This window comes from Pieris rapae, chromosome 21 (genome assembly GCF_905147795.1).
Source record: "Pieris rapae chromosome 21, ilPieRapa1.1, whole genome shotgun sequence".
In the NCBI taxonomy this organism is placed as follows: Eukaryota; Metazoa; Arthropoda; class Insecta; order Lepidoptera; family Pieridae; genus Pieris; species Pieris rapae.
The window spans coordinates 2870951-2883255 of record NC_059529.1 but is presented as its reverse complement, the minus strand read 5'-3'; the positions used below and the strand labels follow the sequence as shown (position 1 = coordinate 2883255).

The 12305-nt window shown below is 31.7% G+C and overlaps 1 protein-coding gene across 1 annotated transcript in view; it reads left to right on the top strand.

Annotated features, from left to right (window-relative positions):
- The window catches only part of LOC110998755 (MOXD1 homolog 1), an 80457-nt gene that overhangs the window by 64566 nt on the left and 3586 nt on the right, over positions 1–12305 (top strand). The window contains exons 3-7 of the mRNA XM_022267531.2: positions 4027–4176; positions 4938–5096; positions 6534–6846; positions 9799–9900; positions 10259–10422. Coding sequence (XP_022123223.2) covers positions 4027–4176; positions 4938–5096; positions 6534–6846; positions 9799–9900; positions 10259–10422 — 888 coding nt within the window. The remainder of the gene's footprint in view (positions 1–4026; positions 4177–4937; positions 5097–6533; positions 6847–9798; positions 9901–10258; positions 10423–12305) is intronic.

The following is a 12305-nucleotide window of genomic DNA, read 5'->3' as shown; positions in this document are numbered from 1 at the left end:
CCTAATATAATTGTACAATTACGTAAAACTTAATAATAATTCCATACTATAGTTTTGACTTTGTTTAGAATTTTATATGTTTATATATAGTTTTATATATATTAATAATATATTGGTCACGTCAGGCACTGAGGGGCGGGCTCTTTGAAGTCGGTTCAAAAAGAAAGATGCAATATGAGTAGGTACTCCCATTTAGGTCTAACGCCACTATTTTTAAATTACTTTAAAATTTACGTATTTAAAAAAAAGTGTTTTTTCTCCTACGCGTCGTTTACGTAAAAACGTTCTGAATGCTTTGAATTCTAGGTATTTTAATAACATGAACCTGACAAAGGTGAACTGGGTCAGAGGACACGAGTTATTTACGGCTGACAAAACATCTCTATGAATAAATAAATTCTATAATATCTACTGAATGTTTGTAAACATTTTGAATTATTATTGTTTGGATTATTTATTTATGTTAATTAGGGGATCCTGAATTTGACAGAAATTAATATGTGATGGCATATTGCCTATACTTATAATATATCAGTGAAACACAGAACACATAGGTTATTTTTTTCTTTTTATGTATAAAGTTCACAGATCACTCTATGAAGATATAGTACTATTTTTTTTATTGAAAGTTTTATTTTTCTATATTTCTAAACATCATTTTTTTTGAAATTCGAATTAAAAGTTTGTTTATAACTTCAGTTTATACTTTGCATTTCTTTTTTTAAATGTAATGTGCCTACTTTGATTAATCACAAGAGGTTTTAATGTAAATTTTTTATTATTAATTAGAACTAAGATAATTCAAGTTCTCAAAGCATAAATCATTTCTGAAGCAAAAAGCTCTCTAAAGGTAACATTGTCTCCACGCAGCTTGGAGATAAAAACATTTTATCCTTATTTTATCGTGCCTTTATATCGTTCGCAAAAGTAAAGGCTCCAACGACTTACAAATTTATTCGTGGCACCTAACATTTTTATTTTGATAATTTTGACAAGATTTTAACATAAAAAATAATAGTATTTTTGTGCATTGACATGGGTTGAACATAATTAAAATTCTTTTGACCGTCGTTAAAAGAAATCTGCCCATTATTCGAATGTGTTATGTATAAACTGTGTATCAGATATAAAAGTGTGGCTAATCACTAATTAGTCAAATTGCAGTTAACACTACGCTTCAATTAATATTTATAAAAATCCTTCTGCATCCTACATACACTGTATACTGTAATATTTTTACAATATTGAACAAGTTTTACTGAAATCCTATTTAATTTTAAAGCTTAATTAAAACTTGGCATAACATCGTAATACATATTTTAACTTCTAGAATAATCTATTCGTAAGTGTTGTAAAGGTGTTCATTAAGGGAAGTTTATATCAAACCCATGATATGAGATAACATGCGTCCATTCTGTTACAGTATGGCTTTCAACCGGCCGAACAAGGATTTTTTGTTTCTACTTTCTCTTTCATATACCATTATAAGGTTGCGTATAATATTTCACGATCACTTACAGGAGATGGCAGTCTGGTAAAAAATGTCACGCGGTAAATTGTTACACAAAAAACTAGCAACACTAGAACCACTTGTTCACCCAGTCTCTGAATAGCAGAGATTTTGGTGTGGGTCGAGTCCCACATACCCCTGCAACTTTGTAGGGCAAGGGATGCGCAAATGCATTTCTACCTCGAATATACAAAAAGGGCCCCACACATACTAACACTGCTTTTATCTAAATTTTCTGAGTTAAAACATTCGCAACGCAAGACCTCCGTTTATAAAAAAAGGTGTTGCACCCATAAGATGTATAAACGCGGTAGAAGTCAATATTTATTGGCTAAGAGACAAGAAGCGGAAACTCTGACAAAGTCCAAATCTAATGTACATTTGATGGATGGGAGTTAAATTGTAGTTTGCACTTCGTTGAATAGATAATGACTTAAACCTATTCCGAAGTTGTGTTCCAATGTGTGCCGAAACATACGTGTCGATTGGGACACATTAGAGATATAGAATATTAGAGGCTGTGTATGTATGTATATATGTATGTAATGAATCGAGAATGTATTTAAAAATTATTATATTACATAATACCAATTTAAATGCTGAGGTAATCTGTAGAAAGTTCTATCTTGTTATAAATCACAACACATTTATATCTTTATTAATTGTTTTATTTTTCACAAACAACAGTAATTAATTTATATTCTTATAGAAACACTCAAGGAAGAAATATATATATTCACTCGTCTTAAAGTATGTTCTGAGTGACGTCTGTTTTCTTCTTTTATTAGTGTCCTATATTTATGTTGCCACATACATCAAAATCTTATAGAAAATACTACACAATATAGTATTTTTAGTGAGTATGTATGATACGCTACAAATCCAACTTCTTGATACAACAGGAACATGATGTCTAAAGAAAACTTTAAGTACCTAAACCTTTTGAGTTAATAAACTACCGTATGAAGCAAGTTCGGTATGTCGGATACACTACGTTGTGTTAACATTATAGAAAACTTAGACTGTTAATGAACATTACCTAATTTACTTATAGTATTATTAGTAGTAGTGTTTTTATTTTATATAATACTAGTACGTTCATTAGTATTACAGAAAATAAAGATATATATTTACTAACCGCACGCACTCTTTTATGGGAAAAACATCTATACACTCCATTACAAGAACATGCCCTATGAATAACGTGACCAAACGTCCCGCTTTGTACGAGACTGTCCCCTTTCCCAATTACGAGGGGTGTCCCCAAAATGAACTGTGGGACGCAAAATTGTCCCATTTTCAGAAACCGCGCGAAAATATGAGCAGCAGAATATTAAAAACACCGTGAGAGATTTATATAAATGCGTTCTTCTGATGAATATTACTAAACATTATTGTTTTAGTAATATTTAAATTTTGTAATTTATTAACTTTTAAGCCAACTAACTTTTTCTCAGTAAATAACTGTGTCTTTTTTTATTAACTACTTATTATTTAACATAAATTAAACCAATGTCCCGTTTTGACTCAAAGAATAAGTCACTTTACATATGAAGCTAATACTAATAATTAAAAATTCCACTTGACGGAAAGAGGCCCGATATTGAATGACATATGCACATCGACATGTTTAATAATCAATCGTTGCAACTACCTTTAAATTTAATTATACTCCAGGTGCTAGGACATATGGCACGTGCGAGACATCTGCCTACAAGAAACAGATAATAACTTATCTTTATTGCACACTTCTGCCATCTGCTCACTGTCAAAATGCATCAGCTGTTCTATTAGAATAAGGGTCAAAATATAAGATCTAAGGGGTTGCTTTAATAGATGAAGACACAAAAAATGATTTATTGTTAGAATCTCGCCATTTGGAAACCCGAAAGATAGAACAGCTGTTTTCATTGAAGACGCATAAACGTGGTCTTTGTGTATTATTTGTATAAGAGATTCGGTAAACTAAGGGGTGACATGATATTACAGACGTTAGAAAAGGATAAATAAAAAAATTGCGCAACAAATGGCTTGTCATAGAGAGACTTTAATCTACAACAGTTTTGGTACACGATTGATACAGAATCATTTGTTTTTTAATGGTATACTAGCTGACCCTGCGAACATCGTTCCGCCGAACAGTCTAATAATATCGTATTAACTTTAGTTTTACTTAATTTAGTATTTCATTAAGGTAATAAAATTAATCTTTGTTTGAAAATGCAGTAATGTTTTATTGGCTTGCCATTGCGATACTGTATGTTTGAGCACTTTCTGATATATAACATTTTTTGTTCAAGATCAAATGGTGATAGAATCTCCTCATTCACCTCAAGATCGGAATTTCTTGAACTGACACGAATTTTATGTAAAATAATGCGTAGTTTTGTCCACGGACGGCACTACAATATGCTGTTTGAATTCGTAAAATTAATTAATTTATTTAGGCATCGTATTATATTAGGTTACGTTTAAAATTTTAAATGGTATAAAATAATTTATTTTTCCTTTCCTAGGACTGCCACGGTCTGACCTTCGAAGATAGAGCCGTAACTGACGAAGTGCAAAACTACGAGCTGATATCGGGCTATCAAAATGATACTCATACAACACTCGAGTTCAGAAGACAACTGGATACATGCGACAAACAAGATTTCATTATTGGCGTAAGTATTCATAGAATGACCCTACTTCCAAAGAATACGTTGAAGAGACTACATTTAGTGGTAAATTCAATATATAAAAAAACGCAACCCAACTGCAATTATACCTGATATTACACCGTCACTACTTTTTTTTAACGCATAAATATTTGTACATTATATTAAACTTAACTAGATTTAGACTTAGTCAAATACTACATTTTGAAGAACGAAAGAACACAAAATTTAATAATTAAGTCACTTCAAGAATAAACATCGAGGAAAGTAAGTTCTGTGTTTCCACCACACCAACTTCTTTCTATGTAAGGTTATGTATACAATAAATAAATAAATAAATAAAATAGTCAATATACGAGCTATAACTATAAAAATACTCTAACGTTATAATTTGTAAAAGAGAAAACATTTTATGTTCCAAAAATTGGTACGCCATGACTGTAAGAATAGAAGTTAAAGATCGCTGCCATGTAAAGGGGGAAGGTGATTAGGTTTTTAAAGGCAAGGTGCTTTTATAGCGTGGGCGAGTATCTAGATCATAAGTTTAACACCAATTCTAAATAACTTAACTTTCTGAATATAATCACAATAATAATAAAATCAATGACATTTGCATGCCGATTTATATATGGCGGATTGTGTGGATTTTTATAATAATTGTATCTAATTGTACCACTATCTTAGCACATAAACGATTGCATTTCATTTCATTTCATACGTAATATAAATAAATACAGGACCAAAATATATATTTCATTTATTTGCAGGAAGACACAACTCAAATCCTATGGGCTCTCGGTTCAGAAGGCTCTGACGGAGAGCTTCCGAGGCATATGCACAGTGGAACACGACCGTTAAGGCTTTTGCAACCCTTGTCAAAACCGGACACGGTTCCACTAAAACATTGGGATGTTAGGATCGCTAATGTAAGTATTTCATTTGAATAAAACATTTAAGGATAATAGATTAAATGGACTCCGATTGTAGGAGAAAGACCTGAGTTCTTATTCTGTAACTTCGATAGCAATATCGATAGCGAACCCAATCTCAATAATGAGGTTTTGTTCTGCGCAATCGAAATGCGACATCTGCACTACAAATATAGACAGAACTGTATCGAACTTGCATACAAAAACGTCAGAATCGGTATCGTAAATTACAGGATTTGCATACATTTTAAATAGTTTTGTCGTTTTAGCTACAGAAATCCAACTATTTAGATAATATACTCCGCTATAAGGTTCATATAAATAGAAGCACTGGATTTTTCTGACGTCCATGAGTGTCCATTAAGTTACCTACATGAATACCTAATATTTTGATTTAGATTGCGTTAAAAGGCAGTACAAATTAGATGCATAAATGTTTTTTAAGTGAGTAACATGAATATCTTGTATTTTGTTTTTGATTGCACGCTAATTGCACTACACGAAAGAGTTTATCTTTCGTCTCTTTTCGTTAAATTGTGTTTATACTATAATAAATAGAGATAGAGGAGTACTGAAAACTATGATAATATGCTTTTTCGAAGTCCCTCTGTGGCAATTTAAATTCCAAAATCTTCACACTGTCCGTTGTATGTTAGGAGACATATTTTAAATACATACTGGTATAATTAAATTAGAGAAACGTCTTTATTGCATCCTGTCATTAATGTTTTACAGTTTTAATAGTTCAATAATGCTAATGTCAATTCGTTACTGTAGAAACATTAAACAAATTAATATAACTTAATGTTCTGTTGGTGTCAAATTAACGCCCCTAATATTATTATTATGTGTCGCTGTCTAAGAAAATAAATATTTTTTTGAAACTGGATTTGATGTTGTCCTCAATGGACTAGGTTATTAAATTATCTCTAATTTTAATTATATTTAAGTATATTAAAAACGGTGCTACCTACTTGATTGTAACGACTGATTTAAGTTAAATATATCTTAATTTATATAAATTACGTGTTGTTTGTCCACTATGGACTCCTAAACTAAATGAAATTGTTACAAACAAACAATCAAAGTAAAACAATATGCATTATGCAAATTAAAAATTGTGTAACTGATTTTTAAGAATTTCATTAAGGAGGTTCAAGCGTAGGAACATTTTAATGAAAGAACATACTTGAACTAAATAAAACTTGTATTTTAACTTGTAATTTTTTAATAGTATGTTCCACTTGTGTATGTTGTAACATATTTACTTAAACATGCACAAAAATACCTGCCAAGTAGTTTTATCGTGACATTGTCAGATATGTTATATTATTGACAATTTTTTTTATAGTCAAACGTTTTAAATACTTGCGCATTGAAAAAAAATAAAGGACTATCTGTCTTTCAGTCTTTATGAGTCTAAAATAATTTCAGCTGACCATACCCCACGTCATGGCGACCCTGTTCTGGTGCAAAGTTTTCAAAGCACCCGATCTACTAAAGAAGCATCATATTGTTGGATACCAGCCACTGATAGACAGTAGACCGATTCGTAACAAAATTCCGGTCATAGAAAAGGATAGCTTATCACCAGTACATCATATGGTTTTGTACGAGTGCGCTGGGGATCACGATAAGAGAATGTGGACTGAATGGGCGGAGGGTGAAGGTTTCTTTGGCCCCAGTCGACCGTTTGAATTGGCTACCTGTGTTACACCCATTGCTGCTTGGGCTATGGGATCAAAAGGTGGGTGCTTTTAATTTCAATTATATGGACGACTAGCTTTACCCAATCTTGGCTATGGCACATTGTGATTGAATGGTTGAGAAATGAGAAACAAAACAAAGAATACCTTTCATATTAGTTAAATTTATTTTCGGGCATTGCGCCTCGGCTCGCCCATGAAAATTGTAAATAAAAATATTACCGATGTAGTCGGGGCGTATTTCCCGACGCGTAACACGTCATTTGTAAAATAGTGTATGTATTGGAAGCAGTGAAATGTATTTTTGTTTCTTTTTAAATTGTGAAATAGAAAAAATCCCTGGACACGATGACAGGGGAGTAGAGTAAATAAATTAAAAAGAATACTTGTGGATAATAATATTAAACTTTTTTTCCACTGTCTGCGTAGATATAAAGATCTGGTTTTCCGACTCGAAAACACGCAATATACTGGTATTTTTTGTAAATAAACCATGTAATTGGGAACGAATATTGTTTCTCATGTGTCATTCCATTGATATTGTGGTTGTCAGCTAGTGTTTTCCTCGAATCCGGAAGATGGCGCGGTCACTGGTACACACACTGCTCGTTTAAATATGGTTTTTTCGTGGATATATGACTGATGCAAAATTATATATCATGGTAAAATTTCAGCTTGATCGATGCAGAACTTTTTGAGTTTTTGTCGCGTACACAAACCAACATAACTCGCTAATCGCTGTACGTATGTATACAATCGACAGCTTTTAGTTCTATATAAAAATGTGTACCAAAATGCTATGAATAATTAACACAAGAATTTTGCTAGTTCGTAATTGTTTTTCAACATAGCATTGAAAATATCGGCATAATACGGTCCGAAATTACGGTACAGCTAGGTAAATGTTAATACTCTTTTTGTTATACTCGAAAAAATATTAATATTCAAAGCTCCGTTAAAAGCTTTTGATAAACTAATTAACATTTAATATCCAATTTTGTTCTTCAAAGAAGTAATTTAAAAATATGTATATTATAATTTTATAAATGCTAATTCGTTTGTTTTTTGAATCTTTATTTCTACGAAACTTAAAATCAGCAATCAAGATCTTACACTCGCATTATAAATCGTTAATTAAGAATAACTGTAATTTAATTTAGTTAAGATTAGTTCATTCTATTGATCCCATGACTGATGTAAAAGGCTATTAGTAATACCTTGCTGAATTAATCTTCTAAATAATGGGGAATAATATTAAGAAGCTGATATAGACTAAATTATCATAATAATTATTTTATCATAGTAAAGTAGAGAATTATCAAAAAATAAATTCAAAGCATCGTAAAACGCAAAATCAATCAATCAATCAATAGGTTTTTATAAATTTGACGAATATTTAAATGATCCTAATCCTTGGGATTGATTTGCTTCAGTTGAAACAATTTGTATGACTCAAAAGTTAGCGATTAAAAAGGGTGGCGGAGAGTTTCTGGCCAGTTCTTCTTGTCCGCTCTACGCCCATGACTTGCGAACTGGTACTAAATGTAAATTTAGAATTAATTTAACTTATTTTCTGGCGTTCATAAGTGTACTTGTTTACCTATATGAATAAAGCTTTAAAAATATTTATGAGTTATGACCGAGGTTCAAAGGCAGATGACAGCAGCGCCATAGCTCCGACAAAATAAATTACTTTTAATAAAAACTAGAAATTACTATAACTATGTACTATTTAATAGTTTTTAGATCTATTGGTATTGGAAAATCAAATAAAAACAAGGTTTGAAACTGACTTTGACGGTTGTTGTTGTTTTTTTAATGGCTTTAATTTGTGCTAACTGCCAGTGTCGTGTAGATGGAGAAGGCACGAAGGAGATTGATCGGTAAAAAATAATTATGAAATAAAAAAAAATATAAAAAAAATTGTTGGAATTCGATTGCTATTTTAAAGACAACACAAATATGAGTAAAAACAGGATTAAATACTACACTTTACGGTTGTTGTTACTCTGTGACATTTAATGACAGCTGACAACAATGCTATTGCTGCGACATTTATTTCATTTATTATTTTTTTCTTTTAATACAAATAATAAAAGAAAAAAATGTTTTCTATCGAATATCGCATTTGGACTAGTATAAGATTCTATCACTCTGATAAATGATTGCGGAATGAATGGTCAGTCTGATCGATTGATTATATCAGCGATTCTTGCTTTTCGAATTCTTTTCGCCTTCTCCGTATTTGATTGTCATTGTTTAGTTCTACTAAACGGTCTTAATTGGTCTTTTTGGAAATATGTAAGACTGGTAATTGGTATTGTATATAATATTATTTTACGGTTCTTCGTTCTTTAGTTTCTGGGGTCGATGCGCTAGATAAGTTATACGTTTTTCAGCTTTCATGACATTCTTAAAAATAAAATATGTTAATAATTAAAAATAATTTAGACTAACTATAACTATTCATACTTATGTAAATATACATAGGACATATTAAAAAAATCTAAAATTATGGTATCTTCGCCAGATTTTAACTAGAGCTACTACCTAGGTTTTAATCTTAACTAGTTTATGACTGCATTTTCCAGTTTTAAAAAAAATATATATATGAATACAACCTTCTTTGCGACTATAAGTAGATACGTTGAGCGCTTCTGGACGTGTTAGGCGCTACTCACAGCGGACTGCATATTCTTATCAAACTTAGTCTGTTGGGTTAAAGTTGGGGTTGATTAGTTTTTTTTATTAAAAAACCTAAATAACTTTTATTCACATAAAAGTAAGTATGTGTGAATGAAAACACTTGCAAATAGTAATATTCAAGTTCTTCAAAACTTGGCACTTATCCGCAATTATCACTCAATTACATAAACTATGCTTTAAACCGTCATCATTTGAGCCGTTCTACCTCTAGCTTAGAAATTAATACTATCATCGCATTGGAACCTGTACTCTATCACCTGGGAATAACGTTTCATTTTGTTCAACAGGTGAATTTTTGCCTGAAAACGTCGGAATCCCACTAGGCGAGAGGGGAGGTGTCTCCTACTATATGTTGGAGGTTCATTATGATAACCAGGCGTTACATGAAGGTAAGTGATTAATTCAAGCAATTTCCTGGTAATTACTACAGACGCAAATAAATAATTTAAACCTTGATTAAGTTTTATTTAAGTTATATTTATTTCCAACCAATCTTACCTCCGTAGTTCACACAGCGTAAGCTATTTAGATTTTAGGCGAAACAATTTTTGTCTTTTAAACTTTTGTGGGGTTTCATGCCCCCATGTTGACATCGAGACGTGACTCTAAAGGAAGAAATAATCTACAAATTATGTAAACATATATACCTTTTAAAATATAACTGTACAGAATCTGAAAGCTTTATAGTCAACATTTATTTATATATAAATAAAAAAACATAAATATAGAGTTTTTATTATATTCCAGTACTGGATAACTCCGGTATTCGAATCCACTATACACCGCAACTCCGAGCCCACGACGCCGCCCTGCTTGGCGCCGGAATCGGTGTTTCCGCCCTACACGTCATTCCGCCCAAACAACGTGCCTATAGAACTGTGGGCATATGCAGTCCTGAGTGTACTAATAATGTAAGTGAAAAATTGTATTTTGTATTCTATGTGTTCTCATACTCGATGCTTAAAGCTGAGAAAGTTGTTATGTTAAATTCCGGAAAGTGGATGCATATGTCACGAAATAATATGACAGTGATTAGTGATAATATAATAAAAAGTTCTTGGTACAAGTCTATGTCGCTCTCGCAAAATTATAAGTGCAAGAAAAGTAATCATGAAATTATCCAACCTATATTGAAATTAATAGTTCTCGATAAATCCCTTTTTCAATACATCGTTTATAACAGCTTCTTTCTTTTGCCCACAACCAACGAAGGACTTGTCGAATTGTCAAACACAACGTATTACTTACTGATCGGCTTGAGACGGATATTGCGTCTCTATGCGTATTCTATATAGTGTACTATGGAAAGTGTTCTGTAGAGTTGCTTCGGTTGATCCCTTCCTTGTTTACACTATAAGCCATATCAATTCAATTTCATCAGCACCACCATGATAGCTGGAAGTCTTCCACGGTCTTTATAAGACACTTCGGCAACGCTGGGTGTTCATGGGTTGCGATAATGATGCCCATTTTGGGCGTCCCGTAGTCTCGCTTGCCAAATCTAATATAAAAGTTAAGCTAACGATTCTATTTATTATAATTTTAGATATCGATTTGTTGTTTACTGCAAACATAGAAAACAGAGAAAATCAATCGTATTAACCTTATTTACAAACGTTCATTTGGTAACTTAAATAATAATTGAAAAAAAATACGTTTATTTTGGAACATAAAATCATCAAGGTATCACTTATTCCACGTCATTAAATTCGAATATGTAGGCATCCCTACTCATCGGCAAAGAAGACAGAGGGTATAGGCCGAGAGAAAAAGCCGGCGTAAAAAACTCTCGGTACTCTTTTGGTATTATCAGCTACAATTACATACATTCTACATCTTTAGTTATAAAGCCAAAACAGTGTAATCTTCAATTACGTGTTTCGAAATAATAACTGAAATTCGTTACAAATTGCTTTTCCGCAAATATTTCATACTCGTATTAATTTGAAACCAATGATTGGCTGGCTCTTGAATGGATTTTATAGAAATGAGAACGTTCACGGTATATTTCCATCGGAAATTATAAGCTTTTATTCGTAACTAGACATGCGTCCCGGCTTCGACTTGTTAAGACAAAGTATTGTCTTTTATTAACATATAACTTTTACACATTTAAAGAAAAAAACTTTTTTAACGGATTGAAGTTATGTATTATTGTAAACTTATAATTATTTATTTATAATTATTAGTTTATAATAGAATACAATAGACAAGTTAATAACTATTATTATGGTATTTCTGGACCAATTAAACTTACAACTTAAGTGCGTAGAAATTAAAGGCCGGCAACGTACTCGCGAGCCTGGTGCAGTAGGAGTACTGGTGTTGAGAGTGTCAATGGGCAATATCACTTTGCGTCACCTCCTGTCTATTAAAAAATGTTTGCTTTTAAGAGACTAAGATTTTATTAAGAATTAATTTGCAATAGTCTTTATATTCAGTAGGATCGTAAATATTTAAATAAGCAAAGCAAATCGAATAGTCCATTCTATGCCAGCTCCTCGCTCACATTCTGCATATTAATAACAAAGCATTGGCGCAGATACCACCGTTCACTACATCTTTTTATGTTTATTTCACTTACGATAAAGTTGCTGGCAATCGTCAAGCTTTTTAACGAATTGCGATACACGTAATATAATATTTACATATATGTTTTATAAAATTACGCATTTTATAAATCAAATAACGTAATATCTATTATAATCCAAAACAACATTGAATTAATAAAATTGATTGACGTGGAATAAGTGATACCTAGATGATCTTATGTTCCAAAATAAACATATTTTAT